The sequence below is a fragment of the Acipenser ruthenus genome, chromosome 43 (assembly GCF_902713425.1).
Source record: "Acipenser ruthenus chromosome 43, fAciRut3.2 maternal haplotype, whole genome shotgun sequence".
Lineage (NCBI taxonomy): Eukaryota > Metazoa > Chordata > Actinopteri > Acipenseriformes > Acipenseridae > Acipenser > Acipenser ruthenus.
The window spans coordinates 862760-889997 of record NC_081231.1 but is presented as its reverse complement, the minus strand read 5'-3'; the positions used below and the strand labels follow the sequence as shown (position 1 = coordinate 889997).

General features: G+C 47.6%; 3 protein-coding genes across 5 annotated transcripts in view; 1 reads left to right on the top strand and 2 right to left on the bottom strand.

The window, feature by feature from the left end:
• Positions 1 to 25: 25 nt before the first annotated feature.
• LOC117967877 (kinesin light chain 2-like) lies at positions 26 to 15125 on the bottom strand. 3 transcript variants are annotated; one of them, XM_059012010.1, is made up of 16 exons: positions 14575 to 15125; positions 12861 to 13151; positions 11454 to 11687; positions 10891 to 10963; positions 10106 to 10328; positions 9327 to 9414; positions 8778 to 8879; positions 7741 to 7914; positions 6836 to 6935; positions 5906 to 5955; positions 5740 to 5807; positions 5180 to 5288; positions 4259 to 4417; positions 3764 to 3888; positions 3088 to 3145; positions 26 to 2679 (listed from the first exon to the last, which is right to left on the bottom strand). In XM_059012010.1, the coding sequence occupies exons 2-16, from the start codon at positions 13116 to 13118 to the stop codon at positions 2599 to 2601; spliced, it is 1902 nt and encodes a 633-aa protein (XP_058867993.1). In that variant the 5' UTR covers positions 13119 to 13151; positions 14575 to 15125; the 3' UTR covers positions 26 to 2598. The 3 variants fall into 3 exon arrangements, with proteins under 3 accessions (XP_058867993.1, XP_058867992.1, XP_058867991.1); XM_059012009.1 differs by having other exon boundaries at positions 26 to 2682; positions 14910 to 15125; XM_059012008.1 differs by having other exon boundaries at positions 26 to 2682; positions 14575 to 15124.
• A 283-nt stretch (positions 15126 to 15408) lies between these two features.
• Positions 15409 to 17285, top strand: LOC131709475 (uncharacterized). Its single transcript, XM_059012125.1, has 2 exons — positions 15409 to 16386; positions 16907 to 17285. The coding sequence occupies exons 1-2, from the start codon at positions 15550 to 15552 to the stop codon at positions 17201 to 17203; spliced, it is 1134 nt and encodes a 377-aa protein (XP_058868108.1). The 5' UTR covers positions 15409 to 15549; the 3' UTR covers positions 17204 to 17285.
• Positions 17286 to 23782: 6497 nt separating this feature from the next.
• LOC117967833 (potassium channel subfamily K member 13-like) overlaps positions 23783 to 27238 on the bottom strand; it is a 5414-nt gene continuing 1958 nt past the window's right edge. The window contains exon 2 of the mRNA XM_034915245.2: positions 23783 to 26138. Within this exon, the coding sequence (XP_034771136.2) occupies positions 24517 to 26138 (1622 nt within the window). The 3' untranslated portion in view covers positions 23783 to 24516. The remainder of the gene's footprint in view (positions 26139 to 27238) is intronic.

Here is a 27238-nt window from a genome sequence, read left to right as displayed (position 1 = left end):
TAAGACACGATCACAAATGAACAGATCGTTTTGCAAACTGGATATTTATTGAACCTTTTTATTAAAATAGTCGCGCTTTGGGGTCTGGGAACCACGTGATCGTGACTGGCGCCTGCGCGTCGCTACACCTCCACACTGCAGGGACAAGAGATTCAGATCACAACAGGAATTATGCAAAATCAGAAGAAACCATAGCGGGAGGGGGGTCAGGGCATACCACTATGCAATAGGTCGGGGGTTGCAAGGTCGCTTTTAACTTTTGAGAAAGGTAGGGGTGCAATAATTAGGCAATGTGTCCAAGGCTACTTTTCTTTGTTTTTTTTAAAGAATCCTTTGTCAGTTATCAAACACAATAAATGCATGCCTTTAAGTGGGTAATACGTACTTGGTTTTGAAGATCTGATTTTGCAGAAATTCTGTTTTAAACTAGACATGTCGGCTGTAAACAAACGCCATACTATATGCACCCCCCAATTTTTTTAAAAATAATTAATAAAATAATAATAATAATAATAATCATCATCATCATCATCATCATCTATACCTATATATACAGACAATAATTCAAATGCACGTGTGATTCAATATAAGCAACTGTATTCACATATTTGTTTTTGAATGAACTAGCATTTGAAAATCAAGGGTCTTTTAAAGGGGAGTTTTGCCGTCCAAAAATGAGCTTGCTATAGAAGCTGACTCCCCTTTAATGGATGTGCTAGTATTTTCAGAGCTTGTCTATTGTCTTATCCTCCACGTGTGTTGAATGCTCATTTTCATGTTCCTACTGGTTTTTGTTCCAGCTGTACCCTAATTACTTAATTGGACCAATTAATTTAGGGTACAGTTGGAACAAAAACCAGGACCGGAATTCCTCACCCCTGCTGCAGACTGAAGCCAGCTATCAAGCGGTAACTCCCACTAGGGGGCAGTGTTGCATGTGGAGCATTCAAACTAAGACTCCTATTGCATAGCAGTTTCACCCATTCCAGGTCTTATAACAAGTGAGACCCAGTGTTTATAGGCAATAAGCTCAGGTGTGGCTTATTAAACTCATACAGTAAAACCAGGAATGGATCAAACTGCTATGCAACGGGAATCGTATTTCAATCCCTGTAATCATTCATTTATGCTTATAATCTTCTGGTTAACTTTCATGCTTAATTTGCTTTAATGGCACTGTGTCAGCTAATACGATAAAGGTTTAATCCATTGGTAAAGAATCAGACTCCTATCGCACAGCAGTGTGATCCATTCCAGGTTTTACTGCTACCAGCTTGATCAGCCCCCAGTGTTTCTAGCTAACAAGCTCAGGTGTGAGATTCTACACACATGGAAAAAATGACACGACAACAGACATGTTCTGCAAACGCACCCCAATAGCATTCCATCGAAGCTGCTTCCAATGTAATTATTTCAGTTCCAGTCATCGTTTATAAGCATTCCCATCATCTCACAACTCCTCCTTTTCTTTCAAGGTTCGGCTTATCATAATTACAGTATTTTCTAACCACTAAACTTTTTACAATTCTACAGCAGTATGTTTATTTGTTTTAAACAATTTGACTAGATAGTGATTACATTTGCAGGAGAGAAGCGTTCACATTGGCTCATGCCTTTCGTGTGTGTGTGTGTGCTTTTTAAGCTGTATATATTTCTTTTAAACAAACACTGTGGTGTGTTTTTCACAGGAAGCCAAGTAGCCAAAGAGGCTGAAACAAATGCCAGTAGACTTTGTTTTTACTGGCACTAAGCCAGCTCCGTTCGCCATCTTGATCTCAAAATGTGGAGTTTTGAAAGATGCACACATTCTAGCTATTTTTGTCTATAGAATCAATGATTCACAACTCCCATGAAATTTCCAGACTGCTGTGTAATAGGTAGTTCCTCGTAAAAACTTCCTATTTCTGAAAGAAGAGAGAAAATATACATTTTTTATCACTTAAAAATAAATACAGCACACTTTCGCCTTGTCGGTCTGTCGCCCTTCCTAGGTGCATGTTACTGGCTGCAAGGCATGTCAGTCAAATAGGGGGAAGCAACTGGTTGGTTAGTGGCAGTAAAGAAGGCGTTGACAATTTCTCTCTCCAGGTGACTACCTGAATGCTAACAAACAGAGAGGTCTTTAACTCTGTGCAGTAACTAATGTGTTTAAAATCCATTTTAATCTGTACTGACTGGTACCAACCTGGTGACTCCGTTCTGAGCACGCTCAGTGAGCGCTCCCGTCACAATGCAATATACAGAATCACCACTAGGGGCCACTATCCAACCAAAACAACCCCTAAAAAAACACTTCTGGTCTATTAAATACAAGCAGCATGCTGATTTGTACTGTGTTTATGGCTTTCTGGCTTTGTTGTTTCAGTAAAAACTTGTTAAATACAGTAGACAGCTCTTGTGAGCTGTGCAAGTCATGGCAAAAAAACTTTTTTTGGGGGGGGGGGGGGTCAAAAAGGCAAAAGACATTTTAAATAAAAAAAAATAAATAAATTAAAAAAAAATGTGTTTGTTTTCATTTTCTATTTTCCCCGGAAGATGGGAATGTTGGCGTTTCGGTCAGGCGGGATTCGGGGACACCTGGGGGAGGGCCTTCCCTCTTCAGCCAATCAGAGAGCTGCGTCTTGATAAGTCTACGTTGCTGGCGCTCAGTCCCCTGGATTCGGATAGGCTGCTGGCAGACTGCTGGAACGAGAAAGAAAAATTGTTAAAAAAATAAATAAATAAATAAATAAATAAATCAGGCAGTCGGACATCATTGTCTTTGAACCCTAATAAAAAAAAAAAGAATATTTTGCAGTATTTTCCTTGCTGCATTTCCTGTTGAAAGAACGCAGCTTGTAGAATTTGTTTTAAAAGACAAAAAGTCTTCTTTAGAAATCTGTGAGCAGATTACTTCCACGTCTAATACCTGCAAAATCAGTTCAGAAATCCTTCACGCTTTTCCACTTGAGAGTGGAGTTCACATCACCCAGTAACAGAAGCACAGCAATCAAAACCGATTCCAAAAACGGACGACATGGAGAAAGACTCCCAGTCGAAACGACTGTCATGGAGTTTCTAGGAGGATTTCGAAAGCTGTGGTGGTACCTGGATTGGGTCTTCCACGCTCTTATTGAGGAAGTTAAGGGAGCTGGCTCGCTTCATTCTGCAGGATAAAAAAAACAAGGAGGTTAGCGGAGAGATTGAACCCCAATCCCAAACCGCTAATCAGCTGCCTATTCAATCATTATTATTATTATTATTATTATTATTATTATTATTATTATTATTATTTTTTATCCAAAGTGACTTAGAGACTTGGGGGTGAACTATACTTCATCAACAACTGCTGCTGCTGCAGAGTCACTTCCAATAGGAGCTCAGTTTGTTTTATGTCTCATCCGAAGGACGGAGCACAAGGAGGTTCAGTGACTTGCTCAGGGTCGCACGCACGCACACACACACACACACACACACAGAGAGAGTCAGTGGCTCAGCCAGGATTGAACTGGCATCATAGCTCTGTAGTTTCTTACAACATCACACAGAGCTCTCGAGTCACCTGTTCTGAAAATTCTGAAATATTTCACAGTTCTGCTTCCCAGAGATTGTTTACTGCTCTTACAAAAGCTACTCTGCAGCCTTGCATTGGTGGCAGCGGTGGGATCACCAACTGCTAAAAACTCCAACAGCTCCACAACAGTCTCCTAAATTCCCAAGCCACACAGTGGCTTTGCGTTCCCTCAGCCTCTCCGCCTCCTGCCCAGCCCCGAGGTGCTCTCACCCTGGGTTGCGAGGCTCCTGTGGGGAGCTGCCCTGGAGCTTCTTCACCAGCATCTCACTGCTCCGGCGCAGAGCGTCCCGGATCTTACCGAAGGAACCGCTCCTGCGCAGGACACCGCTGCCATCCTGCAGGGAGGGGGGAGAGAGAGAGAGGGGGGGGGGAGAGAAGGGGGAAGACAGAGAGAGAGAAGGGGGAAGACAGAGAGAGAGGGTGGAGAGAGAGGGTGGAGAGGGAGAAGACAGAGAGAGAGAGGGGAAGACAGATAGAGAGAGAAGGGGAAGACAGAGAGAGAGAGGGGAAGACAGAGAGGGGGAGAGAGAGAGAGAGAGAGAGAAGAGAGGGGGAAGACAGAGAGAGAGGGGGAGAGAGAGAGAGAGAGCAAGAGAGGTCACATGTTGAATTTTGAAAGCATATTGGAAAATGAAAAACGCACCAATTCTCTTCATGCCGATCGCTGTCGCTCTTGATTATATTGATTTCTTTTCTCATCCTCACCCCGGTCCACTCGGCCCCCTCCTCCCCGTCGGTCTGGTTCTCCCCTCTGGACCCCCCAGGCCCGTTCAGCCCCTCCCTGCTCTGCCGTCGCTCCCCCCCTGCCGGGGCCCCGTCCTTCAGCAGCTCCACTACCCTGGTCTGGTTGATGGCGTCCATTCCCTGGGGAGAGAGGAGGGGCTCGATCACGGCAAACTGGAGTCAAAACCGACGAGCTGGGGGAGGCCGTTCAGCCCCTCAGCGCTCGTCCGGTTCCAAACAGCTGACTGATCAAGGATCCGAGCGATTCAGAATCAACAACGTGGCTTGTAACCCTTGGTAACCCTCACCATTCTCTGTGTAAAGAACCGTCTCCTGCCCTCTGCCTGTGTCCACTTAATTTCCAGCTGTGTATCCTCTGGTTCTAGTTTTTTGTGCCTCCCTCGCAGTCCCTCCTCAGCTCCACTAGAGCCACACTGCTTCCCTCCCTCCCAGTCCCTCCTCAGCTCCAACCATAGAGCCACACTGCCTCCCTCCCTACTAGTCCCTCCTCAGCTCCACTAGAGCCACACTGCTTCCCTCCCTCCCAGTCCCTCCTCAGCTCCACTAGAGCCACACTGCCTCCCTCCCTCCCAGTCCCTCCTCAGCTCCACTAGAGCCACACTGCCTCCCTCCCTCCCAGTCCCTCCTCACCTCCACTAGAGCCACACTGCCTCCCTCCCTCCCAGTCCCTCCTCAGCTCCACTAGAGCCACACTGCCTCCCTCCCTCCCAGTCCCTCCTCAGCTCCACTAGAGCCACACTGCTTCCCTCCCTCCCAGTCCCTCCTCAGCTCCACTAGAGCCACACTGCTTCCCTCCCTCCCAGTCCCTCCTCACCTCCACTAGAGCCACACTGCCTCCCTCCCTCCCAGTCCCTCAGTTGTAACCAGAGCTCTCAATGCTACCTGTTTGCGGGTCTTGGTGGCACACTCTTCCAGAGTCTCTGCTGCTTCCAGTTTGCCCTGGCGCCGGTATAGCGCCCCCAAGCTTTTCAGAGTGGTATTGACTGTAGGGCTGGAAGATGAAAAAAAATCCACAGGTCAAGTTTTAGAGACAAAATAAACCCTTTCAAACCTTACAGGTATTAGAGCACCCTTCGCTTCTGGAGTTCAGATTTGTTGCGTTTACGAAAATCAAACCGCTGGAACCGAATCTTGGAAAATTGTCAAAAAGACAAATTAGCGATGGTCTAATTTAATTGACGACTTTAAAAATAGGCAGTTCATTAAATATAGAGAAAAGGAACACAGAGCCACAGTCAAAACGCAGGAGACTTCAGAAGTTGTTTACCTAATTTAAAAGCACGAAGCGGTCTGACGCATTTTCACACAGGAGCGGCTGTTGTTTCTACAGATTACTGAGCGGAAATTCTCACACGCAGAGGTGTTTTCATGCAGGCGGGTGTATAAGGGATATCAATGACACATCCCTACAGTTGTAGATATTAAATATAATCTTACTGTACCTGTCCACTTTACAGGCTTTGTGCCAGCTTCCGTACTCCCCGTAGGCACCCGTGTCTCTGCGCTTATCCTAAACAAAAAAAAAACACAGACATCAGACCAGCCCGCCCGCTGCTCCCTGCATCACAGCCGCAGCGACGCACTGTGTTGACGGTCCAGTTGTTTTACCTTGCTTTCTTCCCTCTCCTCTGCATGCATCCAGATGGGTTTATTGTCACCTGAGAGGAGGAGGAGGAGAGGGAAAAAAATAAAAACAAACATGAATATTTACAGTAAAACCTTGAAGCAACACTAACTCCTGGCTCCTGATCATTTCAATAATAATACTAGACTTCACTGAGGGGAGCTCTGAACCCCAGGACTGGGTGCAGCAGCAGCAGGGCTAGTGTGAGTTTCTAACCCTGCTCAAACTCCTGGCTCCTGATCATTTCAATATTAATAATAATAATAATAATAATAATAATAATAATAATACTAGACTTCATTGAGGGGAGCTCTGAACCCCAGGACTGGGTGCAGCAGCAGCAGCAGCAGCAGGGCTAGTGTGAGTTTCTAACCCTGCTCAAACTCCTGGCTCCTGATCATTTCAATATTAATAATAATAATACTAGACTTCACTGAGGGGAGCTCTGAACCCCAGGACTGGGTGCAGCAGCAGCAGCAGCAGGGCTAGTGTGAGTTTGTAACCCTGCTCAAACTCCTGGCTCCTGATCATTTCAATATTAATAATAATAATACTAGACTTCATTGAGGGGAGTTCTGGTGTGAGTTTGTAACCCTGCTCAAACTCCTGGCTCCTGATCATTTCAATATTAATAATAATAATACTAGACTTCACTGAGGGGAGTTCTGAACCCCAGGACTGGGTGCAGCAGCAGCAGCAGCAGGGCTAGTGTGAGTTTCTAACCCTGCTCAAACTCCTGGCTCCTGATCATTTCAATATTAATATTAATAATACTAGACTTCATTGAGGGGAGCTCTGGTGTGAGTTTCTAACCCTTGCGCTACAGATAAGAGATCAGTTCTTTCTATTGCGTGGTTAGAACCCATCACACCGGACTCGCTGACCAAAGCAGTGGAGACAGAACCGGGCCTTACTGTTGACTGATCCGAACTCCTTCTCGTGAGCGCGGGTCAGGATCTCTTTATACAGAGCTTCAGCGTCCTTAAACTTGCCTTGCTTCAGATAACAGGTGGCCTGGAAACACACACAGAGAAGCCCCATTAAACCCAGTCCGAATCCAGATCATGCAGAGCTGTGCCGCCTTAATCGAGCCATACCGACAAACCAGTTCTTAACCCACTCAGGTCAGGCTACTTTATAATCTTTTGAAGCATTTATCTGGCATCTATGTATCTACTACTTTAATATTATCATTAAATATATCGCGCTACTCAAAGCAGTCCCTATCTACTAAAGACCATTACAAGTTGTTTCAGGGATAGAAATAAGACTCCCGTTGCGTAGCAGTGTGATCCAGTCCTGGTTTCACTAGGAGTTTAATAGTCAGACACACCTGAGCTTGTTAGCTAGACACACTGGGGGCTGATCAAGCTGGTAGCAGTAAAACCTGGACTGGATCACACTGCTGTGCAACAGGAGTCTGATTCCCATCCCTGGTTTCGCTATAAGTTTAATAATCAGACACACCTGAGCTTGTTAGCTAGACACGCTGGGGGGCTGATCAAGCTGGTAGCAGTAAAACCTGGAATGGATCACACTGCTGTGCAACGGGAGTCTGATTCCCATCCCTGGTTTCGCTATAAGTTTAATAATCAGACACACCTGAGCTTGTTAGCTAGACACGCTGGGGGGCTGATCAAGCTGGTAGCAGTAAAACCTAGAATGGATCACACCGCTGTGCAACGGGAGTCTTATCCTGTATTAAAATCGATTAAACCGACACTTGTAGGGAAGCTAGACCTCCTGGCAGTGTGGGGTGAACTCTCAAGCCAGGTTATTACGGGATTGATGAAGCTGGCCCGGTCCCAGCTGGGCTCACCAGGTTGTTCTTGGTTTTGGCCACGTTGGGGTCGTCCGATCCCAGTTTGGACTCGTAGATCTCCAGGGCGCGGCGATAGTAATACTCCACCTCCTCGTACTTGCCCTGGTTCTGACACAGCAGGGCCAGGTTGTTCAGCTGCTTGGCCACATCTGGGTGGTACTTCCCCAAAACCTGACACACAAACGCACACGTCACCAGAGGCACAGCAAATCCGAGGGGAAATACGCAACAGCATTATTTATTAAGTAGACATCTGTGGAGTGTTCTGCGGAGCGTCTTGTGTGTTTAGGATTTGTATTAATAACAGCTTATAAATGAAGTCGGCATAAATCATATCTGTTTACGGGTCAAGTACTTCCTGTCGAATATGTCGACTTGTCATTAAAATCATCACAGAACATGAGGATTCTAACTGAGCCCCATTTTCAAAGCCTCAACTCCAGTCTTTCATCAACTCCTAGTTTTTTTTGAAGGCGTTATTAAATTTAACAAAAGTAGAATACTTCAGGTCCCTTTAGCAGTCTGTTTAGGATTATTATGATGATGATGTGGCTGCAGAATACAGAGAATCCGTGGAACACTGCGAATTCCGCGGGAGTCTGAAAATTCCGCGATTTCCGAGGAATTCCGTTACCAGATTTTGACATTTCAACACGATTTGAGCATCATTAGCAGACATAATGTCTATTAAAACACCCCAATCAATTATTAATTTTGATTTAGAGGACAGATCTCAAACCCCAGTGCACTAGAGCGGACATTTTAAAAAGAGCTTTGAAACAGACTTCAAAGCTATAAAGCGTAAAAAGTTGTCAGGATATTAACAATGAAAAGAAATCTCAGGTAAACAGTTGTAGCAACACGTGGGTACGTGCCACGCTATATTTTTCGGAACCCCCGCTAATTACTTTTTGAAAAATTCACAAAGGCAGTAGCGATAGAGCTTACCCCCCACCCCTCTCAAGCCTCCCTCCCCCTGATGCAGTGCTAAGAAGGGGGGTGAGGGGCCAGGCAGCCCCTGGTGAAGTCCCTACCTTCTCCCTGATCTCCAGGGCTCTCTTGCACAACGGTTCGGCTTCCTTGTATTTCCCTCGTTTGCCGTACAGCACTGCCAGGTTATTCAGAGTGGCTGCTACCTGAAAATCACAACACAGGCGCGTTGAAAACGAATCAACCCTGTGGGTGGACATTCAAGTCTCATTTACCACACACTATCTCACGCAGTATTTTTGATAATCTCCAGCGAGCAATTTCTTAGCAGACACCCTTATCCAGGGCGACTTACAATTGTTACAAGATATCACATTGTTTTTACATACAATTACCCGTTTATACAGTTGGGTTTTTACTGGAGCAATCTAGGTAAAGTACCTTGCTCAAGGGTACAGCAGCAGTGTCCCCCACCTGGGATTGAACCCACGACCCTCCGGTCAAGAGACCGTGTATTGAAAAGGAAATATCAAAACGGATGAGCCCATTGAAAAAAAAAAATTGCTCACCAGTTATTTACTCATCACACACACACACACACACACACACACACACACACACACACACGCACACGCACGCGTCTCTCTCCTCACCGCAGGGTGATCCTTTCCCAGCGTCTTCTCCCGGATCGCTAAAGCGTCATTCAGCAAGTGGGCAGCCTCCTTATATTTATTCTGGTCCCTATCAGAAGGGAGAAAGAAAGGCGTTGGGTCTGCAGCCACACAGCTCTGACCAAAGGTTTCGCCTCCCCCTGTAGAATGAACTACTATGGTTTCCTGAAGTCGAATGAGAGCTGCTAAATAATGTTACGTGAACATATTGAATTCCACGTCGCTGTGTGGTTTTCCCCAGATACTTCACTGCCAAATTGAATAAAGACAAATAAATACTAAACTAAATGACATGGTGTGTAGGTCAGACGAACGCAGTACACAGCAGGGAGAGAGAGAGAGAGTCAGAGTTATAGATCTATTTAAATAATTATACTGCATTTAAATATTGAACCGCATTATTATTATTTATTAATTAATTAGCAGACGCCCATATCCAGGGCGACTTACAATTGTTACAAGATATCACATTATTTTTACATACAATTACCCATTCATACAGTTGGGTTTTTACTGGAGCAATCTAGGTAAAGTACCTTGCTCAAGGGTACAGCAGCAGTGTCCCCCCACCTGGGATTGAACCCACGACCCTCCGGTCAAGAGTCCAGAGCCCTAACCACTACTCCACACTGCTGCCCCCCTATATAATAAATAAAAAGTCTCAAAACTAAACCCTGTAGCACCTGTAAGTGGATAAAGGCGTCTGCCAAATAAGTAACAAAATAACAATAGTTCTGCAAGTGCAGTCCCTGACCCCTGACCTGTAGACGAGTGCCAGGATGTTGAGCATGGTGGCCACATCGGGATGGTCGTGGCCCGAGGTCTTCTCCAGGTCCTCCAAGGCCTGCTTGCAGAGCGGCACGGCCACCTCGTAGCGCCCCTGGGAGGCGTACTGGATCACCAGGTTGTGGAGGGTGCGGAGCCGAGCCGGGATCTCATACCCACCGTGCTGGGCTGCAGCCTCGCCGCTGCTGTGCTGCTGGGCTGAGAGAGAGAGAGAGAGAGGGAGAGAGAGAGAGACTGTCAGGAGATCAGAGCTCCACACACACACACACACACACACACACACACACACACCGTGCTGGGCTGCAGCCTTGACTCTGCTGTGCTGAGAGAGAGAGAGAGAGAGAGAGAGAGAGAGAGACTGTCAGGAGATCAGAGCTCCACACACACACACTGTGCTGTGCTGCTGGGCTGAGAGAGAGACAGAGAGAGAGACTGTCAGGAGATCAGAGCTCCACACACACACACACACACACAAACAAACTGTGCTGAAAGAGAGAGAGAGAGAGAGAGAGAGAGAGACTGTCAGGAGATCAGAACTCCACACACACACAGAGTAAACATTGCAGGGATGGAGAACAGACTCTCGTTGCACAGCAGTGTGATCCAGTCCTGGTTTCACTGCGAGTTTAATAATCAGACACACCTGAGCTTGTTAGCTAGACACACTGGGGCTGATCAAGCTGGTAGCAGTAAAACCTGGACTGGATCACACTGCTGTGCAATAGGAGTCTTGTTCCCAGACCTGATTGAGAACACCTACCCTGCCCTTGGTCATCATCGTTGGGGAAGAGGTCATCCAGACTGTCCTTGGAGGTCTCAGCGCCCTTCTCATCCTGAGAGGAAACACGGGTTCAAAAGCCACGGATTACTCTTGTACTTGGGGGGGGGGGGGGGGGGGGGGGGGGGGATAATGTTACAACACTGCCATCTACAGGAGCGGAGTGGAATGACTGAACACAAATCAACCACATTCCTTGACAGGACAGAATATTAGGTCACTGGAAATATTTTATCAGCTCTACATAGTTTGAATGTAGATTTACCAGAAACAGCCAGCCACAGAGTTTTTATTACAAAGGCTAGACCATACCTTGTCAAGCACCAGCGCCACCTAGTGAAACAACTGGTAACAGATGGTCATCATGTATCAGTGTCATAATTAAGAGATTTTGTTTGCTTGCCATTGTAATGGCAACGACCTACAAATCCCACAATGCCATTGTAATGGCAACAAACTACAAATCCCACAATGCCATTTAATGGCAACGACCTACAAATCCCACAGTGCCATTGTAATCGGCCACAGCCTTGTCCGAGACTCACGGAAGGGGAGGCGGCGTCATCATCGAACTTCTTGATCTGGTTCATGAACTCCAGGTGCTTCTTCTCCTCCTCCAGCTGGGCCACGCTCTGCTCGCTCCTCTGCAGTTTCTGCTGGGTGTTGGCGAGCTCGTCCCGCAGCCACTGGTTCTCCTGGCACAGCCTCCTCACCTGGGCACGCAGCTTCTGCTTCTCCGACTCCACCGCACTGAGGTGGCTGGACAGAGCGACGATCACCTGCACCAGAGAGGGGAGCGAGCATCTGCTGAAACCCAGCGCTGCAGCGCAGTGTGAAAGAACTGTCTGCAACTTCAGGAGGTGGACTGGGGATCTGTTCTGACCCCTGTTTCTGGATTTTAGTATTGTTCTTAATTATTGTAATACAAATTGTTATCACTTTTAAAAATTATATAAATGGCCTAGGGTACATTATTTCTCTCTTCTCCCCTCCCCTCCTCTTCTCCCCTCCTCCTCCCCGGTACCTGTGCCTCCCCCAGCCCCAGCTCGATGGAGTCCAGGCTCTCCCCTCTCCCCGGTACCTGTGCCTCCCCCAGCCCCAGCTCGATGGAGTCCAGGCTCTCCCCTCTCCCCGGTACCTGTGCCTCCCCCAGCCCCAGCTCAATGGAGTCCAGGCTCTCTCCCCTCTCCCCGGTACCTGTGCCTCCCCCAGCCCCAGCTCAATGGAGTCCAGGCTCTCCCCTCTCCCAGGTACCTGTGCCTCCCCCAGCCCCAGCTCGATGGAGTCCAGGCTCTCTCCCCTCTCCCCGGTACCTGTGCCTCCCCCAGCCCCAGCTCGATGGAGTCCAGGCTCTCTCCCCTCTCCCCGGTACCTGTGCCTCCCCCAGCCCCAGCTCGATGGAGTCCAGGCTCTCTCCCCTCTCCCCGGTACCTGTGCCTCCCCCAGCCCCAGCTCAATGGAGTCCAGGCTCTCTCCCCTCTCCCCGGTACCTGTGCCTCCCCCAGCCCCAGCTCGATGGAGTCCAGGCTCTCCCCTCTCCCCGGTACCTGTGCCTCCCCCAGCCCCAGCTCGATGGAGTCCAGGCTCTCCCCTCTCCCCGGTACCTGTGCCTCCCCCAGCCCCAGCTCGATGGAGTCCAGGCTCTCCCCTCTCCCAGGTACCTGTGCCTCCCCCAGCCCCAGCTCGATGGAGTCCAGGCTCTCCCCTCTCCCCGGTACCTGTGCCTCCCCCAGCCCCAGCTCGATGGAGTCCAGGCTCTCCCCTCTCCCAGGTACCTGTGCCTCCCCCAGCCCCAGCTCGATGGAGTCCAGGCTCTCTCCCCTCTCCCCGGTACCTGTGCCTCCCCCAGCCCCAGCTCGATGGAGTCCAGGCTCTCTCCCCTCTCCCCGGTACCTGTGCCTCCCCCAGCCCCAGCTCGATGGAGTCCAGGCTCTCTCCCCTCTCCCCGGTACCTGTGCCTCCCCCAGCCCCAGCTCTATGGAGTCCAGGCTCTTGCGTAGCAGCCCTGTCTTCTCCTGCACGCTGCTGGCCTCCTGGCTCCCCCTCTCTTTCTCCAGGCTCTGCATGCTGCCCAGCAGGGTGCTCAGGATGGAGTTGTGTTCGTTCTTCAGGGTCTCCAGCCCCTGGATCACAGCCTTGGTGTTTAACACGATCTCATCCTGAGTCAGTCTGTCCAGCTTCTCCTCTCGAGGGTAAACCATCGTGGACATGGCACATGAGGATCAGGAATCAGGAAGAGTCCACTACGGGGATGGGGGGGGATAAAAGAGTAATATAGTTAGGGGACTGCAAGGGCAAATTCAAGGAGAAAAACTTCAATGCAGAAACTGTGAGATTGAGCAGCGATACCCATTTATCTTGCCCTACAGAACGTATAAAATGAATAGTTTAAGTAACAAAAAAAACAAATATTCTCCCCCCCCCCCCCCCCCCCGCGTCCTGTTTCGTTTCTTGCAAATGACGCACCATCGACCAGGCGGTATATGAATGATTCATCCGAGTACCTAATTGCGTTGCGCTCCTTAACTCACACCTGTGCAGTTCTGACGGTAACCGCCAGGGGGCTCCAGCCTGCGCTCAAATCTCCCGTTCACTGAACAGACTGCAATGCACCACCGAACGGGACTACCATCAGCAACATTCAAAAACGTGCAGGGAACGCAGAGAAAATAAATAAATAAATAAATAATAAATAAATAAATACACACACACACAAAAATGAGAAAAAAAGATGCCACTGAGTGTATGAATAAATGCTGCGGACGCTCGGTCTTTCAAATCACCTGTAAACTCATATCCGTTGCTTTGTAATGGTTCGGTTATATCTTTGCACAGCTTGATAGTTTTGCGCAGACGCAGTCGTGAAATAATAAATTCACGTTGGGAAAACAACGTCACTAGCGATAACCATGCAGAATCATTAGAATATAAAAGTCTCATAAACCTGGTTGTTTTTAACGAGTGGTCCTTACTGACAGCGACCGAAGTAAGCTGGTATTGCATAAATTACATTATATTTGTACACATTAACCCTCCTAGAAATGACTCTTATATAAATTCCAATAACTATATTTACAGTAATATTGTGTCGTGTGTATTTAATTCATCAGAAATTATATTACAATTTAATGTACGCAAATTAATGTACACTTTAAAAAATGCTTAATTAAAAGGTAAATATACCCAATTTGCCCTTTGACTACGTCACTAAATACATTTTCAAATTGTATTTATTACAAAAAACTACAATATGAAATACACGTTAGTTATGACACGGCCCGTTTGACAGTTCAAAATCAATACCGCTAGATTTGGTTTATTAACTAGAATTTATATATATAATATAATATATAAAACAAATTAATTACAAACGTTAGGATAAAGACAAGAAAACTGAATAACATTTGGCAAAACAGAGTTTATCATATTGTATATTTAAATATGATAAAGAATATATTTTATTAGTAAACACGAACCAAAAACCTCGCATATTTCACAAAACACGCCAATAATAATAATAATAATAATAATAATAATAATAATAATAATAATAATAATAATAATAATCAATTCAGTAATAGACAGCAACATTGACATATTAAAATTAAAACAATGGTGCAATTTGGTCGTAAATATCCCTAAATAAATTAATCGTTCTGTGTGTACCTTGCTTTATCCAACAATTAGAAATCCAGCAGTGAAAGTCCCTCACGATGCGTGAATAATATATTCAGATTTCTTTGGAAAATCCGTTCCAAATCCTGCAGCTCGTTTTAAGAAATCTGCGGAGGCAACGTGACGCGATTTCGTCTTCCTATGCTTTATTTCAAAGGCAATAAGGGGCGACACTTTAGTTGAATCTCCTTGTATTTGCAAATTCGCCGGGTGAACAAAAACACAAACAAAGACAGCTCCTATACAGCTCCAATTCGGATTAGGACTCAGCTTGGACTAACCGGTAAACGGCGCTCGGTTCTGTAATTATTCGTGTTAATTTGCACCTTAACGCGTCTTGTTATCTGTATTATTTTAGTGAACAGCGCTGTCGCATCGCAGCCCCCCGATCTCCATTCTGCACGACTCCCGTGCTGTATCAGCGCTGCCTGCAGTGTAGCTATGAACGCCAATGTAGATTGAAAATGGCTGCGTAGGAATACTCCCAGAATCCAACCGGGAATACTGACATCATCCAAGGCTTCGAGTTTGGATTTCAAAAGGACCAGGGGTATTAAAGGGGAAGGGGTTCTTAAAGGGGAGGCGGGTTTCAGTGGGCCCCGTCCAAAAAAGACAAACAAAATCTGAGCCAACTATCGAGCTTAAATTGACCCCGTTTTGCACCCTGTTATTGTTTTTTCCCCTCATTCCATCCATTTGTATCATCAGGTGGGCAGAATTTGATGACAGTTCAGTTTGTTTATCCTGTATCCCGCATGCGTCTATGGCAGGAAACTGGAATGGAACGTTTTGCAGGCACGGGTCATGGCAACACAATGCTGGGTGACGAGTGTATGCGTCGGTCTTATCCGCGATGACATCATAATGTCATGGTTTGTGACGTCATCGCAACCAACGATCAGAAATCCATGAAACAAAAACACCAAGCATTTCGACTTTTGACGTTTCAAAGTAAAGGACAGCGAGATGGCGCTTAATGGCTTTGTGTTTATATATATTGTATCCTTTCTTGCTATGGAGGATTCCCCGACCCAGACTGGGGTCCCTGGCCGGCTCACGGTCGCAGCCGCCGGGCTGACGGTTCCAGACCAGCCCCTGATAGCGCAGGCTGGATGGTGTCCCCAAACCACGCAGACATCCCCGGATTCCTACGGTTTGAACCCGGCGCCACTGCGGTCAAGAACCCGGTTCAGATACCCACTAGACGATGAGCTTCTGGAACCGGAACCGGAGCAATTGACCTTGGATGAAAGACGCACTTCTTCGGTTTGGTTTGCCACTGACTCTAGGTGGCGCCGGCGATCCAGAGGGGGGAGTGACATCACAGAAAAAGACTACACCTGCTTTCCAGAACCGGTTAAAGGCGCCTCTCCGGGTCCCGTAAGGCACAGAACCCGAACCCTGCTGGTGGTTCCTGCAGCGGCAAAAACTGAGCCCGACCCCGCGATGTTTCACACCGGCAGCGGCACGGCGTTCTTGTCTTCCCCTGCGCTTCTGCGGAACTTGTTTGCAACCAATCCAATCCAAAATGCGGGTCAAAGCCCAGTCTGGCCCCTGATCCAAACTCGAAGCGCTTTACGTGATCCGAACCTCTTTAAACCGTCACCTCAAGTAAGGGTCCGAACTCGGATCACGGCCGGTCCCCTTGATTCCTTCCTGGGCTCAAACCCACAGTCTGGGCGTGCGGAGAAGTCTGGCCCGATTAGAGACGAGAGAGGCGGTCCCGGCTCTGCCAGGTCCGGGTTACAGAGCAGAAAAATAGCGTGGCTATTACTACTGGAGCTGGGGCTACTAATAAAGCAGGTACGATCAGATTAATAATAATAATAATAATAATAATAATAATAATAATAATAATAATAATACATTGCAATGACTCACAATAAACTAAAATGGAAATGTATTATTATTATTATTATTATTATTATTATTATTATTATTATTATTATTATTGACCCTAAATTCGATTTTGGATCAATATCATGGCTAATAAACTACTGTAATAGGTTTGGCGCTGAATAGGGAATATCACTAATAAAGTAATCCTGCCACCTAGTGGAAATCACCTCGAACTGCAATACAATTCAGTCGTTAAAAATGGACAATTTACCAATTACTGTACTGTAATCTGTAACGTTCAGAAAGCGTAAAATAAATATATAAATAAATAAATAAATAAATAAATAAATAGTCTTTATTTGTAAACTCTTAAAATCAAACTACCTTCTATTTATTATTATTATTATTATTATTATTATTATTATTATTATTATTATTATTATTATTATTATTATTAGGCTATTTATTTCTGTTCCTTTTACAGGACTTTTTTGACCGGTCCTACGGTATGAAAACACCGCTTCTCCCCCGGCTGGCATTGCTCTGCGGCGGCTGTATCCGATTTGTGATGCGGCTGCTAATCACCGAGAAGACGCGGCAGAAAAACGAATCACCGCCGTCGGTACCGGAGAAACCCGAGAGCGCTTTTACAGAGGGTCAGCCAACCGTCACGGAGATAGCGGGACGCCGCCTGTTCTGTGGGGGGGCGGTGCTTCACACGGACTACAGCGGCCGCCTGGAATTCTGGGAAATGGAGGCGAACGACGAACCGCAGTTTTAAGGCTGCCGGTGTTTCTTCATGGCTGGTGTTTGTTTATGAGATAAATGTGTGCGTTTGTTTTTGTGTGTCGAGGTGCGTCCAGTTGTCGCGGTGTGCTCATGTACGTTTGTTTGTTATTGTTTGTGTTTTTAAATAATTAAGAACAAATTATAAACTCTTTGAAACGACAGCTTTAGTCTTTTATATTGATATTTATAACCCTTATTTTGCATAAAACCCTCCCACAGTAAAAGAACAAAGTGTAATACAGCACAGAGAGGTCTGGTAAAGCATAGGGAAGCATTGTAAAGCACAAAGAGGTCTGGTAAAGCATAGGGAAGCATTGTAAAGCACAGAGAGGTCTGGTAAAGCATAGGGAAGCATTGTAAAGCACAGAGAGGTCTGGTAAAGCATAGGGAAGCATTGTAAAGCACAGAGAGGTCTGGTAAAGCATAGGGAAGGATTGTAAAGCACAGAGAGGTGTGGTAAAGCATAGGGAAGCATTGTAAAGCACAGAGAGGTCTGGTAAAGCATAGGGAAGCATTGTAAAGCACAGAGAGGACTGGTAAAGCATAGGGAAGCATTGTAAAGCACAGAGAGGTCTGGTAAAGCATAGGGGAGCATTGTAAAGCACAGAGAGGTCTGGTAAAGCATAGGGAAGCATTGTAAAGCACAGAGAGGTCTGGTAAAGCATAGGGAAGCATTGTAAAGCACAGAGAGGTCTGGTAAAGCATAGGGAAGCATTGTAAAGCACAGAGAGGACTGGTAAAGCATAGGGAAGCATTGTAAAGCACAGAGAGGTCTGGTAAAGCATAGGGAAGCATTGTAAAGCACAGAGAGGTCTGGTAAAGCATAGGGAAGCATTGTAAAGCACAGAGAGGTGTGGTAAAGCATAGGGAAGCATTGTAAAGCACAGAGAGGTGTGGTAAAGCATAGGGAAGCATTGTAAAGCACAGAGAGGTCTGGTAAAGCACAGAGAAGCATTGTAAAGCACAGAGAGGTGTGGTAAAGCACAGGGAAGCATTGTAAAGCACAGAGAGGTCTGGTAAAGCATAGGGAAGCATTGTAAAGCACAGAGAGGTCTGGTAAAGCATAGGGAAGCATTGTAAAGCACAGAGAGGTCTGGTAAAGCATAGGGAACCATTGTAAAGCACAGAGAGGTCTGGTAAAGCATAGGGAAGCATTGTAAAGCACAGAGAGGTCTGGTAAAGCATAGGGAAGCATTGTAAAGCACAGAGAGGTCTGGTAAAGCATAGGGAAGCATTGTAAAGCACAGAGAGGTCTGGTAAAGCATAGGGAAGCATTGTAAAGCACAGAGAGGTCTGGTAAAGCACAGGGAAGCATTGTAAAGCACAGAGAGGTAAACCCAAGTGAAGGCAGATTCAGAGAAAAAATACAATGACCTAATATTGGAAGAGCGACAGAACCCAGAACCACTCAAAATGTCACAAAATAATAAGTGACACGCAAAAAAAAGTCACACAAATGACATTTTAGGCCATTATTTAAAAAAAATATAAAAAATGGTGAGAACCTCATTCTTGTTTATGATGCAGGGATCCTCCTGTGCAATACCATGACTCTCCACCAGATGTCAGTGTTTACACATTTGTTTTTCTTTTTGCCAGCGCTCTGTCGACTCCTATACTACCCGGTTCCAAATTGTTTAATTGAGTCAGTTACACCCCTGACTCATATGTGTCCGCGGTGTTGCGATCGCACAGCAGTCCTCAGCCCACCCCTCAGGGCGCCAGTTTGTGTGGACTTATGGAGAGTAGGTCGGGTCAGCAGAGTTCAAAGGTCACATGGTCACCTTATTATAATTTTTTGTTTATGTATTTGGCAGACTCCTGCTTTATCCCAGGAGACTCACACAGGTGTTACAGGGCAGCGCAGGGTTACAATGCAAGCTTCATATTTAAACACAGTGTAGTTTACAGCAAGTGCAAATAATAACACTACTAGAATCCAATATGAACTAGGATGCTGTGTATAATAATAACACTACTAGAATCCAATATGAACTAGGATGCTATGTATAATAATAACACTACTAGAATCCAATATGAACTAGGATGCTATGTATAATAATAACACTACTAGAATCCAATATGAACTAGGATGCTATGTATAATAATAACACTACTAGAATCCAATATGAACTAGGATGCTATGTATAATAATAACACTACTAGAATCCAATATGAACTAGGATGCTATGTATAATAATAACACTACTAGAATCCAATATGAACCAGGAGGCAACAAGTTAGGATCACAGCGAGTTGTATCTACAGTGACATGTTAGCAGTGCGATAGTGCAAGGATAGCGCATCAGCTGAGGATCCAGTGACGAGGTGCTGAGGTCAGACGAGTCCAGAGCAGAGCAGGAAGGTATGTCTGGAATGAAGAAGGGCTCTTCAGCGCCTGGCCGTTAGCATTCTCCAGACAAGCTCAAAGAAAAAGGCAGAGATCGAGAACAAAATGAGAATCACTCAGTATTGGGGAACCGGTCCGGAGCCACTCTGATTACAAAAGTCATTAGAAGACAAGGGGAAAGTAGCACAAACAAACCCAATAATGACGTCTGAAGCTCTAGCAGGTGGAACGTTTCTCCCTCCCAGTGTTTGTACTTTGAAGTATATTTTCAGACTCACGTTCCCACCAATGTGTCAGGTGTTTGTCTGCTTTATTCCAGCCTCTCTGGATGCCCTGTCACTTATATATAGACCCGCGCTCGGTTGCCCTGACAACCGCTTCTGAATCTGTCTGATGGGTAATAAATAGCCTCAGTAAACAAGGGTGCATGCTCCATTATAACACTGGACAGAATTCAGCCTTCCGCTGCAGCCACCCGGAAACATTGAGTGAATCCTCAGCCTCTACAGACAACACAGACTGAAACAGCGGTGCTGAAAAGACAGCAGAGGGAGGCTGTTCAGAAAGTGTAAGAGCCTCCCTTTCTCTGCTCCGCCAGCACAGAGGGAGGCTGTTCAGAGAGTATAAGAGCCTCCCTTTCTCTTTCTCTGCTCCACCAGCACAGAGGGAGGCTGTTCAGAGAGTATAAGAGCCTCCCTTTCTCTAGCTCTGCTCCACCAGCACAGAGCAGAGGGAGGCTGTTCAGAGAGTATAAGAGCCTCCCTTTCTCTAGCTCTGCTCCACCAGCACAGAGCAGAGGGAGGATGTTCAGAGAGTATAAGAGCCTCCCTTTCTCTAGCTCTGCTCCACCAGCACAGAGCAGAGGGAGGCTACATCAGCCAGTGTCTTTAAATTAGTGAGCACTAGCACCCTCTAGTGCAGCGCCAGTGAAATGCCAGCAAAACTAAAGGAGAAACGAGCCAAAGCGTCCGATCACTAGAGGGTGCTGGCTCTCACTTCTACAAAGACCCTGGTTAATCTAGCCTGTGTTACACATATCTACAGGAGGCAACAAGAAACGAGGAGCAGCATTTGAATCAAGGCTTCAAAAAAAGGACTCAGTAATCAATATTTGAATATACCTTAAAAACATCCCATACATGTCAATCTTGGTTATTTTGAAATCCCATCACAGGTTTCTCTCATATTGAGTTAATAATGCTGGCATCAGCATCAGACCTGTGGTGACCTCTCTCTCTCTCTCTCGCTCCAACTTCAGTGGCAGAAGATAAGAAATGTCAGGAAGTAAATCTGCCCCCCCCCCACCCCCCTCCCCCCCTCACACACACACACACACTGACACACACACACACACACACACACGCACACACAGTGCCCCCCAGCCCCCTCACACACACACACACACACACACACACACAGTGCCCCCCACTACCCCCCCTCACACACACACACACACACACACACAGTGCCCCTCACTACCCCCCCCCACACACATACACACACACACACAGTGCCCCCCACTACCCCGACCCCATTATCTCTCTCTCTCTCTCTCTCTCTCTCTCTCTCTCTCTCTCTCTCTCTCTCTCTCTCTCTCTCTCTCTCTCTCTCCACTACACAGCTGCCTCTCTAGTGGAACGGTAAGACGTTCATATTTCAGCTGCAGCGGTCAGGTTCCAGCCCATTCAGGTCTATGAGATTAATTCATATTTTTAATTAGTCATTTTATCCAGGAGGCTGTGTGGTCCAGTGGTTAAAGAAAAGGGCTTGTAACCACAGGTCCCCGGTTCAAATCCCACCTCACCCACTGACTCATTGTGTGACCCTGAGCAAGTCACTTCACCTCCTTGTGCTCCGTCTTTCGGGTGAGACGTAGTTGTAAGTGACTCTGCACTTGATGCATAGTTCACACACCCTAGTCTCTGTAAGTCGCCTTGGATAAAGGCATCTGCTAAATAAACAAATAATAATAATCCAAAGTGACTAGGGGGGGTGAACTCTGCTTCATCAACAACTGCTGCTGCTGCAGAGTCACTTCCAATAGGAGCTTGTTTGTTTGACATCTCATCCGAAGGATGGAGCACAAGGAGGTGAAGCGACTTGCTCAGGGTCGCACACACAGTGAGCCAGTGGCTGAGCTGGGATTGAACTGGGAACCAGTAACAAACCCCTTTCTTTAACCGTTGGGCCACCAATTTGTTACAAACAACTCAGACAGCAGCAGCAGCTCCATTGTAACTGAAGACATTTCTGCCTCTACTTGACAAGTCCCACTTTTATTTAAAGTTTGAAGTTCAGAAACACAGTAAAAGCCACGTATAATAAACTCAAGGTGACAAAGACTTGCACGAATGGCTTTGTTTTATAAATCATAACTTTATTAAATTTAATTCATCTTATAGGAAGATTCAACGTTGAAAAGGAGAAAATAATTATAATGATAATAAAGAAAATATTACTAATAATATTACTACTACTACTACTACTACTACTAATAATAATAATAATAATTATTATTATTATTATTAATATTATTATTATTATTATACAACTATAATTAATAATAATTATATTAAAGTTAATTTTCAGGTTACAATGATATTTCAAACAGAGACAGCTAATTAGAATGTAAATGTCTAACACAATTAGCACAAACACCCTGTTATAAGTGATAGATCTTCTACAGCTTTGGAAATAGAAAAGGTGCTGCACAAACAATAAAAATCATTTATTTTCTAAGAACTTTTGCTTCTCATTCAGAGTGCGCAGCAGCATTAGAGTGAGATCAAAGATCGCGTCTGAATAATTCATACATCCCAGCCTGGTGCAAATTATTTATAGTTCATAAATAATTCACTGCATCCTTGGCTAATTAATTTGTTCTCATAACCATCAATAAATATATCACTGGGGGGGGGGGGTTAATAGCCAAAGAAAAAGACTATCACAAAACATTTAGCTTGCAAAATAAACCCTTATCTCTGTGCTGTTGTGCCTTTCCATCACTGTATGGGTCTCAACTGTGCAGTTTGGAAAGAAACACACATGCTAAAACAAGCATTTCGTTTTTCAAGTTGCAATGATCCCTTAAATGTCTGTTCTAGCTCCGTAGCTTCAAGGTTTGGTCTTGGTGAATGAGGTCTAATCTCTCCTCCCAGTAGAAGAGAGGCATTGTGGGTGAGTGATTACAGGGAAAAGTTGGACGCCCAGTAAATGAAGCACATGGCTCTTACCAATTTACCTGCCCTTTCCTACCCTCTCCCATCCTCCCCTATACTCTCCAACTCTCTCCCATCCTCATCTCTCACCCATCCTCTCCAACTCTCTCCCATCCTCTCCAACTCTCTCCCATCCTCTCCAACTCTCTCCCATCCTCCCCTTTACTCTTCAACTCTCTCCCATCCTCTCCAACTCTCTCCCATCCTCTCCAACTCTCTCCCATCCTCCCCTTTACTCTTCATCTCTCTCCCATCCTCTTCAACTCTCTCCCATCCTCTCCAACTCTCTCCCATCCTCTCCAACTCTCTCCCATCCTCTCCAACTCTCTCCCATCCTCCCCTTTACTCTTCAACTCTCTCCCATCCTCTCCAACTCTCTCCCATCCTCCCCTTTACTCTTCATCTCTCTCCCATCCTCTTCAACTCTCTCCCATCCTCTTCAACTCTCTACCATCCTCTCCTACCATCTCCCATCCTCCCCTTTACTCTTCAACTCTCTCCCATCCTCTTCAGCTCTCTCCCATCCTCTTCAACTCTCACCCATCCTCTTCAACTCTCACCCATCCTCTTCAACTCTCCCCCATACTCTCCAACTCTCTCCCATCCTCTCCAACTCTCCCCCATCCTCTCCAACTCTCTCCCATCCTCTCCAACTCTCTCCCATCCTCTCCACCTGTCCCATCCTCTCCAACTCTCTCCCATCATCTTCAACTCTCTCCCACCCTCCCCCATCCTCTCCAACTCTCTCCCATCCTCTCCAACTCTCTCCCATCCTCTCCACCTGTCCCATCCTCTCCAACTCTCTCCCATCATCTTCAACTCTCTCCCACCCTCCCCCATCCTCTCCAACTCTCTCCCATCCTCTCCAACTCTCTCCCATCCTCTCCACCTGTCCCATCCTCTCCAACTCTCTCCCATCCTCTCCAACTCTCTCCCATCATCTTCAACTCTCTCCCATCCTCTCCCATCCTCTCCAACTCTCTCCCATCATCTTCAACTCTCTCCCATCCTCTCCAGTTCTCTCCCATCATCTTCAACTCTCTCCCATCCTCTCCCATCCTCTCCAACTCTCTCCCATCATCTTCAACTCTCTCCCATCCTCTCCAACTCTCTCCCATCATCTCCAACTCTCTCCCATCCTCTCCAACTCTCTCCCATCCTCTCCAACTCTCTCCCATCCTCTCCACCTGTCCCATCCTCTCCAACTCTCTCCCATCCTCTCCAACTCTCTCCCATCCTCTCCTACTCTCTCCCATCATCTTCAACTCTCTCCCATCCTCTCCTACTCTCTCCCATCATCTTCAACTCTCTCCCATCCTCTCCAACTCCCTCCCATCATCTTCAACTCTCTCCCATCCTCTCCTACTCTCTCCCATCATCTTCAACTCTCTCCCATCCTCTCCTACTCTCTCCCATCATCTTCCACTCTCTCCCATCCTCTCCACCTGTCCCATCCTCTCCAACTCTCTCCCATCATCTTCAACTCTCTCCCATCCTCTCCTACTCTCTCCCATCATCTTCCACTCTCTCCCATCCTCTCCACCTGTCCCATCCTCTCCTACTCTCTCCCATCATCTTCAACTCTCTCCCATCCTCTCCTACTCTCCTCCATCCGTTCACATCCTCCCTTGCCATTTCCCATTCTCTCCGACACTCTCCTATCCTCTCCTACTCTTCTCCATCCTCTCCCATTCTTTCCCATCCTCAACGATGGCTTGAACCGACCACTCTCTCACTCTAAGTGTTCTCCTGCGTTTCGGTGGTTCTCTGCTGGTGCCGGGAGATCTTTCTCTTACTGGTCTCTGCAAACCTGTCATTCATGACAGCCAGGGACCCCACTCCGCTCAGGAGCGTGTCTCTGGGGGAGCAGACCCTCGTCTTCATCCCGGCGGGGCCCCCGCTGCTCAGGGACTCTCTGGGGGGCTCCACAGCACCGGACCGACCCACTCGCCGGCCCGGGACCACGGGAGAGGGGACGCAACGGGTCAGCCCGTGTCCGGAGTGGCTCAGCCTCTTGGTCATCTTCCTCCGGTAGTCTCCGGGCTGGTCCAGCGATGAAGAGGCTCTCTCGTTGTCCCCCAGCCGCCGATTCAAAGGCGTCGGGGACTCGACTCTGCTGGAGGACAGTCCGTTCTGGGAGCCGCTGGTTTGGTCGAGGCTCTCGAGGTTGGCCAGGGATCCCACCCCGCTCGAGGGACCCCCCTGGCCATCAGTGGTGTCGCTGACCCCCAAGGAGGCGGGAGACCCAGGAAACGCGCGACGGCTTCTGCTCTCGCTGGCCGGAGACCCCTGGGCGCTGGAGAGCCAGTGGCGGTGGAGGAGCAGACGGTGGTCGCTCGTTTCCTGCTGAAGCAGCAGCAGCCTGGCCGAGCCAACGACGGGCAGCCCGTTACCGCAGCGATCCGACGTTTCCGCCAACTTGTTGTTCATGATGGCCAGGGAGCCGATATCCCTCAGCAGACCCTTTTCAAGCTCACGGTGGTCCTCATTGCCGGCCGCTCCCTCGACACCGTCCCCCCAAGCCACCCTGAGATGCCCGTTGGCGGCTTCGGGTCCTGGCAGCCTGGGGGCGTCCGTTGCCATCGCCCGATTGTTATTGGCCAGGAAGTCGCGGATGGCGCTCATCTCCACAGAGACCCGCCGGGCGTCCGTCTCGCTCTCCAAAGCGGCTTCCGTATCCACGGAGACGTCGCTCCTCGTCGGGTGGAGGCCCGCGGAAGCCGGCAGGGGGGCCACCCTGTGCCGCCTGCCTCCCAGGACCCGCTGCTGCTTCCCGGCTCTCCTCTGGTGGCGGGAGCAGAAGCAGCAGCAGCTCAGTAGCCAGTTGAGAAACTGTTTGATGACGATGGAGATGACGTTGAACAGGGAGTAGAGGCAGCAGACCCCCAGCAGCATGAAAGAGAAGTTCCCCAGGCCGTAGAGCGCCTGGTTCTCGTAGGACCCCCGCTGTCCGCTCACCAGATCCCCAAACCCGATGGTGCTGAAAGCCACGAAGCAGAAATACAGGGAGTCCACGTAGCTCCAGCCTTCGGCCGGGGTGTACAGCGAGGAGGCACAGAAAGCGATCAGGGACGCTGCCAGTCCCAGGATTAGCATCACGTTGTAAACCGAGGGTTTCCAGGCAGACAGCTGGCCGGGCTCCCCTCCTCCTCCCTCCTCCTGCCCGGGGTCGGTTTCGGGGTCCCCCCCTCGGAGACACAGACTCCCTCGTCTGAAGCCCTTCATCAGCACGGCCAACAGCGTGATCACGCGCTCCAGGAAGAGGTTGAAGAAGAGGATGGTGCCGGCGCAGCCCATCATGCCGTAGAAAATGAGGAAGATTTTGCCGGTGATGGTGGAGGGCGTGGTCATGCCGAATCCTGGGTGGAGAAAAAAGAAAAGACGAGATTAGAAATCTAGTTTGGTTTCCCGTTGCAAAGGCTAGAGAAAAAAAACGATACTTGAGTTGGGAGCAACAGAATGATTTAAAAAAAAAAACATGCCTAAAACAAACAGCAAGGCAGGAAGTAAATAAAGAAAGTCTGATCGAACAGATTACGCCATTATTCAGACTCTCCGCAGAAATCAGGTGCTGGCGATCAGGCGAGGGTCGCTGGTGTGGATCGGGGGGCTGATTCCCCGTTCAGAGTGAATTCAGAAACAGCTGCTTGGGTTTGTGATGATCGCTGTTTTTCTCAGACTCTGTGGAGAATAGCGACCCACACAAACCCAAGCAGCTGTCTGATCTCTCGTTTCACTCTGAATGGTGAATCAGCCTCATAAAAGCCAAATCACATCGGAGCTCAGTCAGTAATTATAACGACGCACTCGCACGCGTCTTTAGCACAGGGAGGTTATTAACTGTCTTCTGGAAAGCTGTAATTGCGTTTTTGCAATTAAAACGGCAGGCTTTGTGTGTTGCACTTGTCATTAGCATCTGGGAAGCGTCTGTGTGATGATGTGAGGATTACTGCAGCCCACTTAGTGTGGAACACGGGGGGTGGGGAGGTGGGCTGGGTGGTGGGGCGGTGGTCAGGGGGGGTGGTGGGGTGGTGGGGTGAGGGGTGGGGCGGTGGGTGGTGGGGTGGTATGTAATTGGCTGCGCTGGTACAGTCATGTAGATAAATAAGCCTCCGTTACGTCGCTGATGCTGCTCCGACTTGCAGCGGCAGAAGATAAGAAATGTCAGGAAGTAAAACTGCCCCCCCCCACCCCCCTCCCCCCCTCACACACACACACACACACACACACACACTCATACGCACACACACACAGACACACAGTGCCCCCCAGCCCCCTCACACACACACACACACACGCACACACAGACACACACACACAGACACACACACACACACAGACACACAGTGCCCCCCTCCCCCCTCACACACACACACACACACACACACACTCATACGCACACACACACACACAGTGCCCCCCAGCCCCCTCACACACACACACACACACACTCACACAC

Excerpts from the sequence above, each read along its gene's own strand:
- LOC131709475 (XM_059012125.1), top strand. The coding sequence starts at position 15,550 with ATGGCGCTTAATGGCTTTGTGTTTATATATATTGTATCCTTTCTTGCT. Across the intron at positions 16,387-16,906 it reads TGGGGCTACTAATAAAGCAG|GACTTTTTTGACCGGTCCTA; the intron begins GTACGATCAGAT and ends TTCCTTTTACAG.
- LOC117967877 (XM_059012009.1), bottom strand. The coding sequence starts at position 13,118 with ATGTCCACGATGGTTTACCCTCGAGAGGAGAAGCTGGACAGACTGACT. Across the intron at positions 10,964-11,453 it reads ATGACGCCGCCTCCCCTTCC|GATGAGAAGGGCGCTGAGAC; the intron begins GTGAGTCTCGGA and ends GTTTCCTCTCAG. Across the intron at positions 10,329-10,890 it reads CGATGATGACCAAGGGCAGG|CCCAGCAGCACAGCAGCGGC; the intron begins GTAGGTGTTCTC and ends TCTCTCTCTCAG.